At 42.8% G+C, this 17,695-nt stretch overlaps 1 protein-coding gene across 5 annotated transcripts in view; it reads right to left on the bottom strand.

Annotated features, from left to right (window-relative positions):
- The window catches only part of PTAC14 (plastid transcriptionally active 14), a 216,263-nt gene that overhangs the window by 86,413 nt on the left and 112,155 nt on the right, over window positions 1-17,695 (bottom strand). For all 5 annotated transcript variants that reach the window (XM_087399046.1, XM_087399049.1, XM_087399047.1 and 2 more), the window contains exons 7-9: window positions 15,573-15,723; window positions 9,761-9,870; window positions 9,541-9,612 (exon numbers count right to left, since the gene is read on the bottom strand). In XM_087399046.1, coding sequence (XP_087255172.1) covers window positions 9,541-9,612; window positions 9,761-9,870; window positions 15,573-15,723 — 333 coding nt within the window. The remainder of the gene's footprint in view (window positions 1-9,540; window positions 9,613-9,760; window positions 9,871-15,572; window positions 15,724-17,695) is intronic.

Below are 17,695 nucleotides of genomic sequence, written 5' to 3'. Positions count from 1 at the left end.
CTAGCAGTGAGGGGGGCATGTTGATGTCACAATCCGAGTACATTGGACAGCTTTTGCAGCGTTTTCAGTTTGAAGATTGAAAGCCAGTATCCGCACCACAAGAGACTCGTTTTCACTTCTCTTCTGAGAATGGCAGCAGTACATGTGATGTCACTCTCTATCAGCAGGCAGTTGGTTGTTTGATTACTATAACATACGAGACCTGATCTACAGTATGCACTCACAGTATGCACTCAGATATCTCAAAGGCACTCAGCATTTAGGCCTTCTTTATGGGGCTGATACTTCACTTGTCATGCATGGATTCACTGATAGTGATTGGGCTGGTTGTTCTGACACTCGTGTGTCACATAGTAGCAGCTGTTTTATGCTTGGTACTTCATGTGTTTCTTGGTTCAGCAGAAGTAGAGTACAGTTGCTACTTCTAGCTGTGAAGCTAATTATAGACATAGGATATGCAAAAGTCAACACAATACATCCAAAACTCCGAGTGGGAGCGGAATGCGATGGGAAATCGCAAGAAATTTGCAAGACAGGACAAGGAAACATGACCACCGTATTATCACCACTTTCAATGACTTGGTTAATAAACAGTGAATGAATTGACATCATCAATGAAAGAAAAACAAGACCAAAAAGAAAGGTATCAAAGAAGGCCGCCCCTTGCTCTCCGGCCCCTCCCCACTCCATTCCAAGCTTGGGAGCTCACTTCTATCACGAAGGATTGGGATTCATTGTGAAAACCTTTGCTGTCCAGCTCATTTTTCGTCAATTGCTATCTTCTACAGCCTTCTGGAGCTGGGCACCACTTCCAGATCAGTTCAACTACAGTTTTATATCAACCAAACCACTTTTTGAAGCAGAAATCTTTGACTTCGAGATCTTGCATCTCAGTTTCCACCGTTTTTTAATGCTCTCTTGTTGTGGACCTGGCTGCCTTCATTTGGAGCCTCTACACAACTGGCTGACTGAGGGGGGGGGGGGATTTTGCTGTTTGTGTGCTGTTGTCAGTTGTTTTACATATTTCGATGCAGCTCTGACATCTACACAGCGTTTCGAAGCTATTTTGGGTGGATTCTGCTGCAGCAAACAGGCGCCTGTTAGGCGACTGATAGCAGCTCCATGTCAAAGCTGGTTTTGGAAATTCGGGTTCTTGTTAGGTGCAGAAACAAAGAAAATTTACAGCTGCCTATTAGCAGAGAATTTTTGGGACTGTTGTCTGAGGCAGGAAGAATTCGGTCCTGATTTAGAGCAAATACTTGCACTCGTCAGGCAGTACATTTGCAGGTATTTGTAGCAGTTTTCATTGTTGTACCTGCTACCTACTGTAGTCTGTACTATTGTATACGCTTGCTGTCCTTCTCAGGCTGCCTCTAATTCCAAACTGCCTGATCAGTTTTTGAGTTCTTGACTCATTTTCGGGGTTGCCCCTCTGCTACAGCAAGTTTCATACTAACTGGACTTGTTTTCCTGAGGAAACAGCACAATATCTCTATTTTAGTACACACAGAATTCAAAAGGGTTGTGCTGCATTTGATCCAAACATTGGCTTGCTTAGGGAAGATTTGACTCTCTCTGGTGATATTCAACCAGTCCATTTTGTCAGTTCAGAACTGATATATTTAGGCTGCACTTGCCTAATCAAGTATTGGCTCGTGGAAAAGTGTTATGTTGTTATGTTTGTGCATTCATCTTTGAAGATGGCTTAGAATCAGAATCAAATAATTCATAGCTGTAGTTAAGCTCACTATCAAGTATAGCTTCATCAATGTTCAACAATTGCTCTCCCAGATAGTCAAATGATCTGACATTGAGTCACCCTTCTACATCTTGGCACATCTATCACAAGGACATGATTTCAGGCGCATGCATGTTGGCTTGCCTGTGAGCAGGACCCCGGGTAAAACAAGGAGCAAGGTCATGGGTTGCTTGATGTGCTAGAACCCCTAGCAAATGTGCCTTGGGGGTGAAATTTTGAGGTTTGGAAGAAGAAGGGGGCAAAATACCCTTAGTTTTCAAGTTAGGCCATTGGTGTGCTTCCAAAAAATGACCCACTAGAGGGGGCTAGGGGCATTTGAAGGGGGAATGCCACGTGTCATTTCACCATGCCCAGAGGCTTTTGGTAAGGTTACCCATGGAAGCTCCCAGGAGGAACCATGAAAGGAAAGGAGGGTCGACACACACGTAGGAGAAAAGAGGCACTGAACGGGATCACGTACGGTGGCTCGCGGGAGCTTTTGGCTGATAGTAGAGGGCTGTTAAGCATCACAAGATCTGTGTGTGTACAGGTAGTACGGCTGTACAGTGGACTGGCGAGCTATTGTACACACTGTATGGACTGCACGGAGCCCTTGGCTAGATCATAGGTAGTACGACCGCCGTACGGGACTTATAGGCTGGCTGTGTGTGTACGGACCAGCACAAGAAGCAGTTCCATTTGGGGCTCTACGAGCTTAGCGCATGGACTGTACTGACAGTCCATACGCTGGTATTAATTGCTGCACGTACGACGGTGTACGGGTCTGCTAGGGTGATGTACAGCTGCACATACGAGGATGCATGGACCTGTTGACAAGCTAGAGGTAGCGTTGTACGGTAGTACGAACTCCAAAGGAACTCACGTACGGACTGCTGCTGTTGCATGTGTATGGACAGCTTGCGTAGGCCCTATGTGACCATGGGCTGGCTGAAGCTGCAAGGGAGGTCTGCACATGGATTCACGGGCCACTACTAATTGATGCCTTGGAACCCGAGTGTTGGAATATGGAAGCAAGAACTAGAACTAGAAACTGGAAAAGAAATAACTAGAAGGAAAGACAAGAAATACCTTGAGAAGAGTGTAGACAAGACACAAGCTAGACTAATAGATTACAATGATGTGACCCATTGAATATATGGGCCAAAGTACAAGACATAAAGCAAGAGTGCTTATGGGATAATTGTAGAAGTGCCACATGGCACACACTCAAGACATAAAGACTAGACTTAGACTTAGACTTAGACAAATGTAGACTAGGAAATAGTACACTTAGTGTGCACTTATCTCCAACACCCTCCTTAAGTGGACACTAGGAGTAAGACAGAAAAACAAGACTAGAAGACAGACATAAAGACTGATAGATTGAGAGACAAGATAGAAAACATGACAGACAAAAGATCCTGAGACACCCCTCCTCAAGTAATATCCTCACATGGGTCCACAAGGGTAAGGACAAGATGGATCTAAAACACAGTCAGATTGATAGACAAATAGACAGACAGACAAGACTAGATAGATAGAAGACTGACTGTAGACAAATAGAAAGACCAAGACGCTAGAACCCCTTGACCTACATCATCGGTGGTCAAGGTGGTAGACAAGACATGGAAGTAATCAGAAAGCCCACTTCTCATCATGTGAGGAAGGAACAGCAGGATCAGCTGATGGAGATGTTGCAGCAACATGGGCTGAGGTAGATGCAGGAGCTGATGTAGAGCTTTTGGAGTAGCAGTCCCTCTCCCGGTGATTATCATGGCCACAAATGGTGCATGGATGAGCCTTGAAACAGTCCTTCTCCATATGATTAGTTTTGCCACAATGGGTGCAAGGCTTTCTTACCTTAGAACTTCCTTTCTTTGCTAAAAATGCAGTGTCAGTTACCTTTCGTTGTTGCGTTCTTTCTTCCTCTTGGAGAGCATTGATGATACCCTCAAGAGAAGGATTATTATGATACTTGAAGGTAGTGACAAGAGTAGCATAGGTGTCAGGTAAGCTTTTGAGAAGCACAGCAATAGCAATATCTTCGGAGATAGGAGACTTGACTGACGCAAGCTGAACCATAAGACTGCGAAGATAATTGACATGAGAGGCTATAGTAGCTCCTTCCTGCATATGTAGATCAAAGAATGAGATCATAAGTGCAATCTTAGAGTTTATAGATCGGGCTCCAAAAAGGGTATCCAAAGTGATCCATGCTTGAGGAGCAGACTGTATGTCGGAGATGTGATGAATGTAATCATCTCCAAGGCCGAGCAATATAATAGCATAGGCTTTGTCATTCTTGGCAGTGACAACTTGCTCAGAAGGACCTTCGGGAGCAGATGGCACTTGATTTTGATCTGCCAAGTATGAAAGTTGGTCCCATTGAATTTGTCGATAGATATGAGAGAATGAGAGGAAGATGCCATGTGGGAAGGTCTTACCTCTTGCTAGGATGCAAGGGCAGTGTCTATTCCCTTACAATATTGCAGAAATAAATGAGAGGAGAGATCCAAGAAGCCGGTTCTCTCACCACTTTGTCAAGGCCATAGCATATGACAGCCCATCGAAGCAGGAGGAACCAACAAAAAAAGGAGAGAGTGCTCAGCAAACTGAAAGAGGCAAAGCACAGTACCTTAATCCCAGGCAGAGGTAGAGGTGCAAAAAAGGGCGCAGATCTTCGTGTAGATGGAGCAGATTTCGAACAGCATCTGGAAAAATCGACCTGGGTAGGTACGGATTCCGTACGGACTGTACGGACAGCTGAGTGCTGACGATGTACGGACGGCGAGCAGAGTACGGAGTACGGCCGACGTACGGATGTCGTGCAGAGTACGGACGACGTACGGATGTCGTGAAGAGTACGGACGACGTACGGACGACTGCGCAGAACTGTACGGAAAGCAGGAACGGGTCCTAGACTGCGCAGATCTGTCGTGACAGCAGGTGTTGCGCAGATCTGGCGTGACAGCAGAGTGTTGCGCAGATCTGGCACTCAGATCTGTGGCTGAGCTGCGCAGATCTGGAGCGCAGATCTGGCGCAGATCTGAAGCGGGATACACACAGATCTGTCGTACACACAGATCTGGAATACACACAGATCTGGCGCGCAGATCTGGAGCGCAATGACGGGGCAGAAAGAGGGGAAAATGTAAAGAGGGAGAAATCTGAGAAGAGGGGCAGATCTGCAGCGGGGGAGAGATCTGAGAAGAGGCAGACTGAGGGGAGAGAAGAGGGATCAACCTCGCTCTGATACCATGTTGGAATATGGAAGCAAGAACTAGAACTAGAAACTGGAAAAGAAATAACTAGACTGAAAGACAAGAAATACCTTGAGAAGAGTGTAGACAAGACACAAGCTAGACTGATAGATTACAATGATGTGACCCATTGAATATATGGGCCAAAGTACAAGACATAAAGCAAGAGTGCTTATGGGATAATTGTAGAAGTGCCACATGGCACACACTCAAGACATAAAGACCAGACTTAGACTTAGACTTACACAAATGTAGACTAGGAAATAGTACACTTAGTGTGCACTTATCTCCAACACCGAGCTGTCCATGCGTGCCCTCGGAATGGTCAATATCGTTATCTCAGAAAGCGGACTGAGCACACGGGTTGCCTTACGCTACTTATGAGTCATTGTGGATGAAGAAGCCCAGTTGGCAGGGTGATTCACAATGAATGCTTGCAGATCAGAGATTGGACCTTGTGATCATGGGCTGTTTATATATGCTTTCACCCTATCTTGAGCTCTTCTTATGCTATCTTTAGCTAACTTAAGCATTTGATTCATATCCTCAAGAAAGTCTTTGGCCGCTTGAACCTTCTCTTTTTCAAGTCCCACTGTCATTGGGGCTCTAGGTTGAAATCCATACATCATCATGAATGGACTGAAACCTGTAGCTAAATGTTTGGCACTGTTATATGCAAATTCTAATATGGGTAAATACTGTTCCCAATTAGTTTGCCGTTTACTTACATATGCTCGAAGCATATCCTCAATGATTTGATTGACCCTTTCAGTTTGACTATCACTCTGTGGATGATCCGCGGGGCTCATATTCAATGAAGTTTCCAACCTCTTAAACACAGCCCTCCAAAAATGGCTGTTAAATTTGCTATCCCGGTCACTAACAATACCGGTGGGTAGCCCATACAGTCTATAGATATGCTCCACAAATAGCCTAGCTAATTCTAGAGTTTTAACATCTTTACTGATAGGAATAAAATGAGCCATCTTGGTCAACCGATCCACAATTACCCACACAGAGTTGTGCCCCCTCTGTGTCCTAGGTAGTCCCACAATGAAATCCATGGAGATGCTTTCCCATTTGCCAGATGGAATCTCCAATGGGTGTAGGAGACCTCCTACCTTAAGGCGTTCAGCCTTATTGACCTGGCATTTTTGACACTTCAATACATAATCTTGGACCTCCTTACCTGTTCCAGGCCAAAAGAATTGTCTTTTCAAAAGTACATATGTCTTTTGAATTCCCGAGTGTCCAGCACTCGGACTATCATGACATTCAAACACGATTTGGCGCCTAATGTCATTATCATCCGGGACACATACTCTACCCTTGTAGAGCAGGTAGCCATCTTCGATAGTATATTTTCTCCACTTGAGTCCTTTATCACCAACCTGTGGTGTGTCGCCATTTCCATGCGACTCCTCAGTGAAAGCCTCTCGATTAGTTGGATCCCTGTTTTAAATTGCTTTCCATATTTCAGAGAAGTGAGGATCAAATTCACATTTCCCTTTTAAGGACTCTAGGAAATCGTTCTGAAATTGAGTAAAACTCAATTCATTAACAATTGGCATTCGGCTAAGAGAGTCTGCTACCACATTAAACTTCCATTTCCTATATGTCAATTGTATATCAAACTCTTGCATTAACTCAGCCCATCTAGCTTTTCTGCCTTTAAGCTCTGGCTGATTACAAATCCATTTAATGCTTTCTTGATCAAAGATGACCTCAAATTTTGCACCATATAAATAGTGCCTCCACTTCTTTAAATTATAGACTATAGCATATAGTTCCTTCTCATATGCCGAGTAATTCCGTTGGGCATGATCTAGTTTTTTGCTTTCAAAAGACACTGGTCGACCTTTTTGTATATGTACTGCCCCAACAGCAAAATCACTAGCATTTGTCTCAACCACGAATGGTTCATTGGGATCCACTAGTTTTAAGATAGGAGCTTCCGCTATAGCTACCTTTAATTTTTCAAAACTTCTTTTTTGAGGTTCATCCCATATGAAGGTGCTTCCCTTCCCCTTAAGCTGGTCCGTCATCGGAACAGCAATCTTAGCATAATCTTGGATGAATCTCCTATAGAATCCTGACAAACCCAAGAATATTTGTAATTCTTTTAGATTTGTAGGATGTGGCCATTCCAATATGACCCTTACTTTGTCAGGATCCATACGAACCCCTTCTTGGGATATTATATGTCCCAAGTATTTCACTTCTTTTGCAAAGAATTCACATTTGGATTCTTTTGCAAGGAGTGAATTATCTCTAAGCAGTTGGAACACTTTTTGCAAATGTTCCATATGCTTTTTTTGTTTTACTATGAATAAGGATATCGTCTAGAAATACTACAGCAAATTTCCCTAGATATGGCCTTAAGACACTATTCATAAGTGTCATGAAAGTTGCTGGAGCATTTGTTAATCCAAATGGCATTACTTTAAATTGATAATGCCCATATCTAGTACGAAATGATGTCTTAGGGACATCTTCTTCCCTAATTCGTATTTGATGATATCCTGATCTTAAAACCAGTAAAACTGGTGCAGACCAAGGTGAACTACTTGTTTGGATTTGGCCCTTTCTAAGATATTCCGTTAACTGTCTTTCGACCTCATGTTCCTCCGTTTGACTAAGCCTATATGGGGGTTTACAAACAGGGGTAGATCCAAGAATTAAATCTATTTTATGATCTACTTCTCTCTCAGGAGGTAAACCATCAAGTAAATCAGACGAAAAAACCTCTTTAAATTCAAACATTAAATCCTTTAAAGAAGATGTATACTTTTTAACAATACAAAAAACAACATTACTTCTTTCGGATGCAGAAGACATAAAATCACCAATAAAAGTAAGTTCACAAAGATATACCTCGCATTCTTCTTGGTGTAGTAGTCGTTCCAATTCCATCGAACAAATAAGAGGAGAGTTAGGCACATCATGTTCTCCTTGAATATGAAAGACTCTACCCTCTTTTTCAAACATAATGGAGTTATTAAGATAACTTCTCTGTAAGCTATGCCTAAGACTATACAACCATTCTCGACCAAGCACTACATCTGTTCGGTTGAGATGCATGATTTGGAAATCCAAGGCATCCTGATAGCCTTGAATATCCATCTCTACACCATATATCATGGTGTCCCAAACTTTTTTATCACTGCCCTTCGCCAAAGAGACCACATATTTATGGGCACTGGGACTCTCAGGCAATTTTAATTTCTTAACTAATGAGTAGTTTAAGAAATTATGTGTTGCACTATCATCGACCATCACTCTTACTCTTTGCCCCTTAATTTTTCTATGCATCCTCATCAAATTATGAGGACCAAAGGTGGGTTGCCACATTGCCGATGATAGACAGCACATATGGGTGCTATCCTCATGATAGACCTCTACCTCAGTGTACTTTTCAGTACCATTGAGCGGTAACACTTGCACCGTGGTCTTTGCCCCGACATTTGAAGCAAATATTTTCTTGCCTGGCCCTTTCATAATCCTCTTTCTTCAAGAGAGGATAATTTTGTGTTTGAGGTTTCTTAGGTGGTGCCTGAGGAACCTCCTTCTTAAAGTGCCCCTTCCTTTTCACAGTGTCTTATGCCAACAATTCTTAATATCCCGTGGCATGAGCTGGGGATTTTGTTGTCATCAGTTGTTGGGTCGGATCTATGCCTTCCAATGTCATGTATTGGTGACTAATAAAGAAGAATTTGCTTTGTCTATCATCGTCTTGGGAAAAGGCTTGGCTGTCAAGAAAGAGTGCCCTTTATGTCACGAAAGATGTAATGAACTTGTTGCTTGTCATCATGTATGTGGATGATATGCTGCTCGCAAGCACAAATGAAGAGGAAATTGCAGAATTCAAGAATGATCTTGAAGCTTCATTTGACTAGTCTAATCTTGGACTTTTACACTATTATTTAGGCATTTGGCTTATGCAAACATACGGCAAACAGTTTAAAAAACATTTAGGGACTGTTACAAAGGTCCAATTTTCAGGGAGGCTGTCCATGCATGATTTACGTTAACCTTTTGATACTTTTGAAATACAGTCAGCTTCTAGATGCCTTATTTATCTTTGCAATACCCATCCAGATATTCAGTTCAGTGTATCCCACTTGAGCAGGTATATGCAAAGCCCAAAGATGCGTCATTGGTGTGCTGCAAAACGTGTTTTCAAATATTTGCAGGGTACTCAAGTCTCTTGGTCTGTTCTATGCCAGGGAGGGGACTCTGACTTGCATGCTTTCAATGATTCAGATTGGAAGATACCAAACATTCCACTGGTGGAAAATGTTTCTTTATTGCCATGGAAGTTCATGCATTTCTTGTTTGAGCAAGAACCAATTCGTTGTGGCAACATCATCTTGTGAAGTTGAGTGCAGGGTAGCGTGCATGTGCATTCGCTTGTGTGGTGGTTGTTTGAAAAAGCATCCGTAATAACAAAATTGAAAAGATACGCAGAAATGGTTGAACTCTACAACTCTTTCAGCAAAGACCGTGATATGATCATAAGTTAGAACAATCAAAATCACTTACCGCTGGTGATGAGAAACCATATAGCTCAAGGTACTTTTCATTTGGTGCTTTTTCCATGTAGTTCAAAGTCATCTACAATCAAAGCTGTTATTTCAACCACACATTCTTGATGCATAACTCAAAAATTACATTGTTATTATTATATCACACAAAACAAATTCAAGGCCGTAAAAGACACAATGTTCTTTGCAGGCCTATCTAATAGAGATGTCATGCAAACCTGTGTTCCGGCCTTTATGGTCTGTCCTCGATTTACAACCACTTCCAACATTTTATCCTTTCTTCGCCAGCGATAAGAACACGTAGGTTGAAACGAATGATTCAGCATCTCTGAACCACAAAAGTGCAAATAATTGATAAAAACTCTAGATTAACAAAAAAAACCCTTTCCATTCGTAAACCTTACTAGGCATCCAATGAACTACTTCACAAGGAGAAGATGCCATATGCAAAACGTGAAGATTGATGCCTCCCTGCTCTGTAACAAGACATGCGCAAAAATGGGATACACTGCATATATGTTTTAACAAACATACGATGAGCAAGTGCTAGAGCAGTTTTTCTACCTATGAGGCTAACCTTTGCCTTCTTTCCGTTTCTCAGCCTGCACAGCAATGCAACCCAACCCCCCCCCCCCAAAAAAAAAAAAAAAACTTTACTAATCCTTGTCATTCCCCTTCTCTACAACCTGCAAACTACAGTCAAGCCCAATAAACTGCTCTTTCTTATTAAAACCTATGGATAAGAAGACACAATCTAGCGATGTATCTCTTCTCCACCACCTCAGCATAAGTCTGTCGACATGGACTGGTCACAACATGTGTCAGTCAAATGCAAGTAATGCTGTGATGAAATCTACAAGAAAGTGGTGTAAAAATGAAATATACAAAAAAGTGGTGTAAACAGCAATGGAAAGTCAAAGAACAGCAACAAAATTTCCATGTGTCTTATGAGAACTTACAGGATCTATACCAGCCAGTACACAGAGACGAGCTAAAAAAGTAACGATGAAATAAGAATCCAATAAAAAGGAAATTAAGCTTCTTCAAAGCCAAGAAATTGAAAGAGTTGCAAAGAGGCCTAAAGGGTCTCGCGGGGGACCTATGGCCTGGCTCACCTAGTCAAGTCCCTAAATCTTCTATGAGGGACCAGATTCCACACGGTCATTCTCATCGCTAGAGGACTCCCTCAGCCTATCACACTAGATGTTGTGCCTCTTTCTTTGTACATACCTCAATCTCCTTCTATAGATTCGGCTTGGGAGATCATTGCCAGTCTTAACGCATGGCAAATTTGGAGATCCAGATCCACAAAGGCCTTAGAGGGGACCCAGACATATGCATTCCAGTCACTCCCAGTGATCTAGAAAGCACTGGCCAGGAGAGCTTCCTTCATAAGAGAGTGAGTGGATGAAACCGGCCTTAAGACCAACAAAAGAGCGGTAAAGCACAAACAGCAAATAAGCAACCAACTGATTGGGAGCTAGAATGCTCCTGCTCAAAAAGGACGACAAAGATTGGCCCCAAACCTTGGCGCCCCTTTTGGTATTTCTTTATTTTTTGGAAGACACTGCAAATGGGTTGCACAATGGATACAATCTCTCTTGAACTCAATGCATTCCACATCCCATTAGACATCAATGCCCCAACCATAGTCTCTGTTGTTCACTGCTCACACCAAACATATCCTATGTTGAACTATGCTTTGACTAGTCCCTGGTGGCAGAGGTCATTTATTTTTGTCCAATAGTAGCCACACATCCCAAATACTAACGGCCACGGCCACAAAATCCTCCAAAGCTGCAACCAATGCCCACAAGGCCACTTATCCACTCTAAGCAGAGAAAGAAAGCAGAATGGAACCATCAATTATGAGTCATCCTGCACATCAAAGGCCCTCCATTCAGTAAATAAATGGCCACGACATCATGTGAGTCCAAGTTGGCCCAATGGCAAAAGGCTATGTGTGGGTAGGCTTCTACGATCAATCAGACCCGCCAAACCAGCTCGGGACCAAGGGATAGGCCCAAGTGACCAGCCGTACCCTCCTAAGTAACTCGCAGGCAACTAACGAGCCCGTGTCAGTCGAAATCTTGACCAACCTACGTACTTTGCCCACAAGATCTGCAAAACCCGACGCCAGCGCATGTACAGCAGATGACCCAGGATGTCTCTACAGACAAGTGTGCCACCAGCCCACAAGCTTCTTCTACGGGTAGTATTCCGACCAACCCACAAGCATAGTCTCTGTATCCAAATAGGATTCGTGCACCAGCCCACAACTTGGCCAAAACGAATCAAGATACCAGGTCACGATTTTTGAAGCAGAATTGCTGCTCCTGGCTAAATACCGTAAGGAAGTTCGTCGATGCTCTCCAAACCACGACCAATTTGCCGTACATAATCTCCATCGGTGCCCACGCAATCTCTTCCGCATGCTTCCAGCAGCCCCTATGCCATGCACGTAGCCTTTGTAATTTAGTAGGTGCCACATGGCGCCTACATTTTAATTTGCCCAAGGCCCCCCAAGGCCCCCTCTATTGGGCACTCTTGGGACCATAACAATGGCCCAACTTTAAATCGCAAGGGTCCTTTGCCACCTATTAGGACCAAACCATAAATTCACCCCCATTAATTCCTAGGGGGCCCTTGCACACCTACAGCCCATGGCCTTGCCCACCTAATTTTCCAAGGTCCCGCCCACAGGCAAGCCCGAAGACTCATGCCCCCGTGGCATACCCCTCTCTTGAGAAATGACAAGCGACCTCGATTGCATCTCAGTGCGGCAAAGTGATTCATTAACTCAAACACATGTAAGTGCCATCACAAGCACATTCCGAACCAAACCAATGCTGCATGTATGATTCTCAAAGCCTAGGATAACAAACCATATTCGCTGCAACAAACTATCTCATAGTGACTAGTATATTAATCATATAAGTCCCAAGGCACATATATTGTTACCAAGCAGTACCTCGGGTGAACGTACAATGTCATCAAGTGACCTCTAGATGTTTGCCTCTTGAGCATCAGACAATGCTCCAAACCTACACTCTGCTTAGCTTGAAGAAGCCACACCCAAAGTTGGCTCAAGCTGAAATGGTTCCAAGTAAAGTTGCAATAACTGTGGTATATCTGCCAAATCACCTTCTTTCGGCCACTTTGCATGGAATGGTGAATAATTCTGAAACTTCACCAAATAGCGACGGGAAACTTTACCTCTAACTTTCCAATCCTTATGTGTCAATATCTGCTCCGGAACTAGAATCTCATCAAGTTTAACCTTTGGCTGCATCTCAAAAGGCATATGCTCAGGCACATCTCCCTGGAAAGATTTGATGAGACTCACATGGAAAGCATTGTGAATCCTCCAATGATTCGGTACCTTCAACCTATAAGCTACGTCATTGATCTTCTCTTAAACTTGAAAAGGCCCATAGTATCTCATACTCAACTTGGGGAACAACCAATCTTTGCCCCTCTTACTATTCAGCCTTGGCTTTTCAAAACACAAAACAACCCAATCATCCTCAACAAACTCAAGAGCACGACCTTGACAATTAGCTACTTTCTTTTTCTTTGCTTGGGTTTTCTAGAGACCTTGTTTGACTTTTTGATATGCTACATCCATGCTCTCAACATACCTATCAGCCTCAAAACTTTATCCTTAGTATGCAAGATAGGCGCGTTCTTGCTTCCACTATCTCAAATGGAGCCTTCCCAATGGAAATATGCACAGGATTATTATAAGCAAACTCCACTAATGGCAAATACTGCTCCCATTATGTCGTATGCTCAGACACATAACATTTCAGCAAATCAAAGTATAGAAATTAGCCTCTTCAGACTACCATCTGTTTGAGGATGAAAAGAAGATGAGAACTTCATAGTGCCCATATTCTCAAAAGGCTCTCTCCAAAATAGACTCGTCATGTACAGATCTCTGTCACTAATGATAGATTGAAGCATCTCATGATATTTAAAGATGTTTCGCATGAACAATCTTGCCATGTGATTGGTTGTTATTTTCTTCCTCACAGGAATGAAATGTGCATGCTTGCTGAACCGGCATATGATAGTCCCTAGGCCATCATTCCCAATAGATGCCCTAGGAAGATCAAAAATAAAATCCATGGCAATGCTCTCCCACAGTCTATCTGGAATAGGCAACACATGCAATAATCTAGGTGCTTTCCGTCGGTCAAGCTTGACCTTTTGACAAATGATGCATGTCCTAATAAAACAATCTACATCCCATCTCAAAGCTGGCCAATAGAAAAAGTGCTCTACTGCCTTCATTGTGGCATCAATGCCTCTATGTCCTATACGGTTGAGCATGACTTCCTATTAAAACTTTAGGCCCCAACTGCTTTGTGACACAAAGGTGACCATGCATCATAAGAAAGCTATCTCTGAGAGTATAATCCTCATGACGCTGTCCATTGGACAGTTGATCATAAATCCTTGCAAAATCCTCATTCTGAGCATAGTGGTCCTTCATTTCATCCAGCTCATGATGGTATGCAATGAATACTACTGAAACTTGGGGTTTCCTTAACAATGCATCAGCCATAAAATTCTTTTTGCCCTCCACATGCAGTATCTGAACATGAAACATGGATAAGAAAATGGCCCAACACATACCTTTCTCAAACAACTTAAACCGAGTGAGAAGACAACTTAAACCAAGTGGGCCATATATGTATGTACGTAAATGGCTACATAAACAGATGATACATATACATAATTTACACACACACCCCCCAATAAGTATATATGTATGGTTGCATAAACATATACAGGCACATTTACATAATTGACATGTTGCATAAACATATACAGGTACATTTACATAATGACATCTATAAGTGTGAGAGGACATGCGCATGTGGCTGTGGACATGCACATATGGATGTGCTCATGAACATGCATTTGTTTATTAATGCACTAGTACTCTTACAGAATTTACATACTCCTTTTCTTCACCACTTCCGAGACAGCATCCACAAAAGTCAGACCACTGCCTTTGCAATTCTATGCACCTAATATGAAAGCAGACATATCTTAGTAGCAGCCATTAAGCCATTACGAAAGACAAGAAAAATTAAACCGAGCACAAGATCTAAGTAATACAATTCCTCATAGCCCAAAAGATCTTTGTCTGACTAGTTCCAATCCCTATATTCTGAGTAGCATAGATAGGATGCATCATGCAGAACAATCATTGATTCCTAACTGTGTTGTTCTTGTATTCCCCCAACTCTCTGTTTATGTTGCCCGAAGGACCTAACATGCATAGCAGACCGGATGAAAGTCTGAAAGACCTAAAACAAACAGAAAAGGAAAGCCTGTTGACGTCTTAGAATATAGATTTCGGTTCAACATATCTTTACAAAAGGAATGGTTCATACAGGCGAGGACAATGACAGGCATCAAAAAGTCAAGGCAGATATGATTCCCCTGAACGCTAGCAACATGTGTAATCAAACAGAATGACTCAACCCCAAAAGATCAACTAATACAAAACAGAGCGAGGCAACCAATCGGATTGAGTTAACATAGATATGTTTTGACATGACAGTTCATTTCCCTTTTCTGTCAATCTAATCCTACTTCTCAAGCTGAGGGTTGAAAATTGAGCATCATAAGAGTGACCAACAGGTACTAATAAGTATTTCAAATCAATTATCTGTGGTTAAGACTAGCTACTACGTTTTCCAATGGACTCATAGAATTAAAACCTGCCAAATATACGTAGCAGCCATTGTGTACACCTCTACATGCACAGGCAAAACATAAGCTTAGGCAGATTCATTTCACTTAAAATTTGTCAAGGCTCCCAAGTTGAAGAGTCCTGCCAATGCTGATAAGCTTAGCACACACAGAGTATCATAACAGCTTGTAAGATCCTCCTATAGCAGAAGATTTGTGACACAACATTCTCATGAAAGATTTATACTCCTACTCTGCACCATAATTCACACCTGTAATGAACACATTACAATTGTGAGGAACAACTATGAGGGCACTTGCCAACATAAGGAATGAACATGTTTGCCTCTTGAGGCCTTGCTCCAACACACATTGTCATCGTGATATTCCTGGTTTGAGCCATGGCAACAGCCCACTTAAACTGTTCACTGGTACGAGCCAAACGTTTAATCTTGAGGGGTGCAGCTTCAACCTGCACCAAACATAATTTTAGAAAAGCATAGAGTTCTGGTTTAACCATCATGCCAATAAGGACAAATCATGCAATGAATAAACCAAGGAAAATTTGAGCAATAGATAACATTCTGAGCTAGACAGAAAAATAGTATTATTCGAAGTTAGGAATAGAAATTCCCATCTATAAGAATGTTTCATGACTAAGACAAGCTTACAACTAAACAGTATCTTCACAATTTTTGTGATAAAATGACAAGCGCGCCTTTCAAGGCATTAGCCCAACTCTGAAACAAACAACAAATGATGCAGATGAGGTGGTCTAGGTTTTCTAAGAATATATCTCTCCCAAAGAAAACACCATTAAATTGTAACTGATACTAGAGGTTACATACACGTCTACATTGACGCACACAAGACCACCAAGACAAACACATCCATCCAACAATCCATGTGTGTAGGTGTGTGCATGCATGCACACATGCATATGTATATATAAGGTGTATGTATATGTACATGTACATGTACATATGTATGTGTCATCATATATCATCAAAGTACAAAGCAAAATTTGGCACAATATCATGGAGGGGGGCAGAGAGACAGAGAAAGAGAGAGAAAGAAAGAAAGAAAGAAAGTGTATTATTGTCCACTAAAGGCCAAAATGGGCCCATGGGACATCAAGAACTCTGCATACAAGATAGCACAAAATCAACGTGCCACAAAGAAGAGGCATCGTCGAATATCATCTAAGTGCTACGCAATACAATGCAAGAGAGAGAGAGAGAGAGAGAGAGAGAGAGAGAGAGAGATGTATTAACATCTTCGGGAGGCCCTGCGGGCCTATGAGGCAAAGCCCTTCGGGAGGCCCTGCGGGCCTATGGGTGACACAAACAAGCTGCTATGGGCTGAAGCAAGGGGTTTGCTAAGACCCCAGCTGACGCTAAGAAAAACTCAAAGAATCATAACTCAAAGCAATACACAGACACTCAAAATACTCCAAAGGCATTACTTGGCGCCACCGTGGCTCTCCTATGAGATGTGAGGATACCTCCGAGCTGCATCTGTTGTGTCGTCTCGCACAGTGGAGAGTGAGGGCGTGATTTTTGAGACTTCTGTAACTGGCGAACCATGTCAAGAGTGGCCCCGCGACTCTAGCGCTCACATCGAAGAAAGGTTGTGGTCCAGCCACTCTCTGCTCTCCCACTCCGTGTTGTCTCCTCCCACTAGCCCACTCTACCCCACATCACCAATCTCCTCCTCCTCCACTCTACTGTGTCCTGGGGCCGGTGTCTTGGGGCCGACTCAAAGGCATAAAAATCTATAACATGTCTCTGGGCTGCATCTATCTCCATCTTGGGTAAGACTGTTGGTGCAGGCCGTCTGATTTGTATCAAAAGGGTCTCTCCATGTCGTCGCATCTCCATGAGATAAAGACTGACACAAACCTGGTCCTAGAAGTGGATCAAGCAAGAGAGTGGTCCAAAGCCAAGTCCCTCCCGGTAGAAGCTATGGTACCGCCCTCGATCTCAAAGTATGCCGAACATATGCATAGAGAATTCTCCCTCGTCTCCACCTTCCATAGTGTGCAAAGTCTGCATATCTGTGGCTCCCTCGGTCTGCCAACAGCTCTACCTAATATCCTAAGGAAGCGATAGAATTGGATCTTGGTGGGGAACTCATGGTCCCCTCCCCAACTCTGTGTCGCGTTGAGCTGTAATAGATCCAACCATATGATACGCTTGATCTCATCTCCTGGGATCAGGGATGACAAGGCATCCAAGCTGTACTGAAAGGGAAGGAGTCCACTCATCTAAATCCCCTGGCTATCAAACCATCTAGAGACACATGCATGCAAAGATGTGCTGACTCCACTAGTCGTCGCAATGACTCTAGTGCTAGTCTCGACAATCTTCGAATAGGAAGAGTCCAAACCCCATGGATATATGTCACTGTCTAAACAGCATCAATTTGGAGAGGCGTCTGGAAAC

The sequence above is a fragment of the Dipteris shenzhenensis genome, chromosome 27 (assembly GCF_047967505.1).
Source record: "Dipteris shenzhenensis isolate YYH24624 ecotype China chromosome 27, Dip_SZ_1.0, whole genome shotgun sequence".
In the NCBI taxonomy this organism is placed as follows: Eukaryota; Viridiplantae; Streptophyta; class Polypodiopsida; order Gleicheniales; family Dipteridaceae; genus Dipteris; species Dipteris shenzhenensis.
Note: the sequence above shows the minus strand (reverse complement) of the source record. Positions and strands in the feature narration are given on the sequence as shown.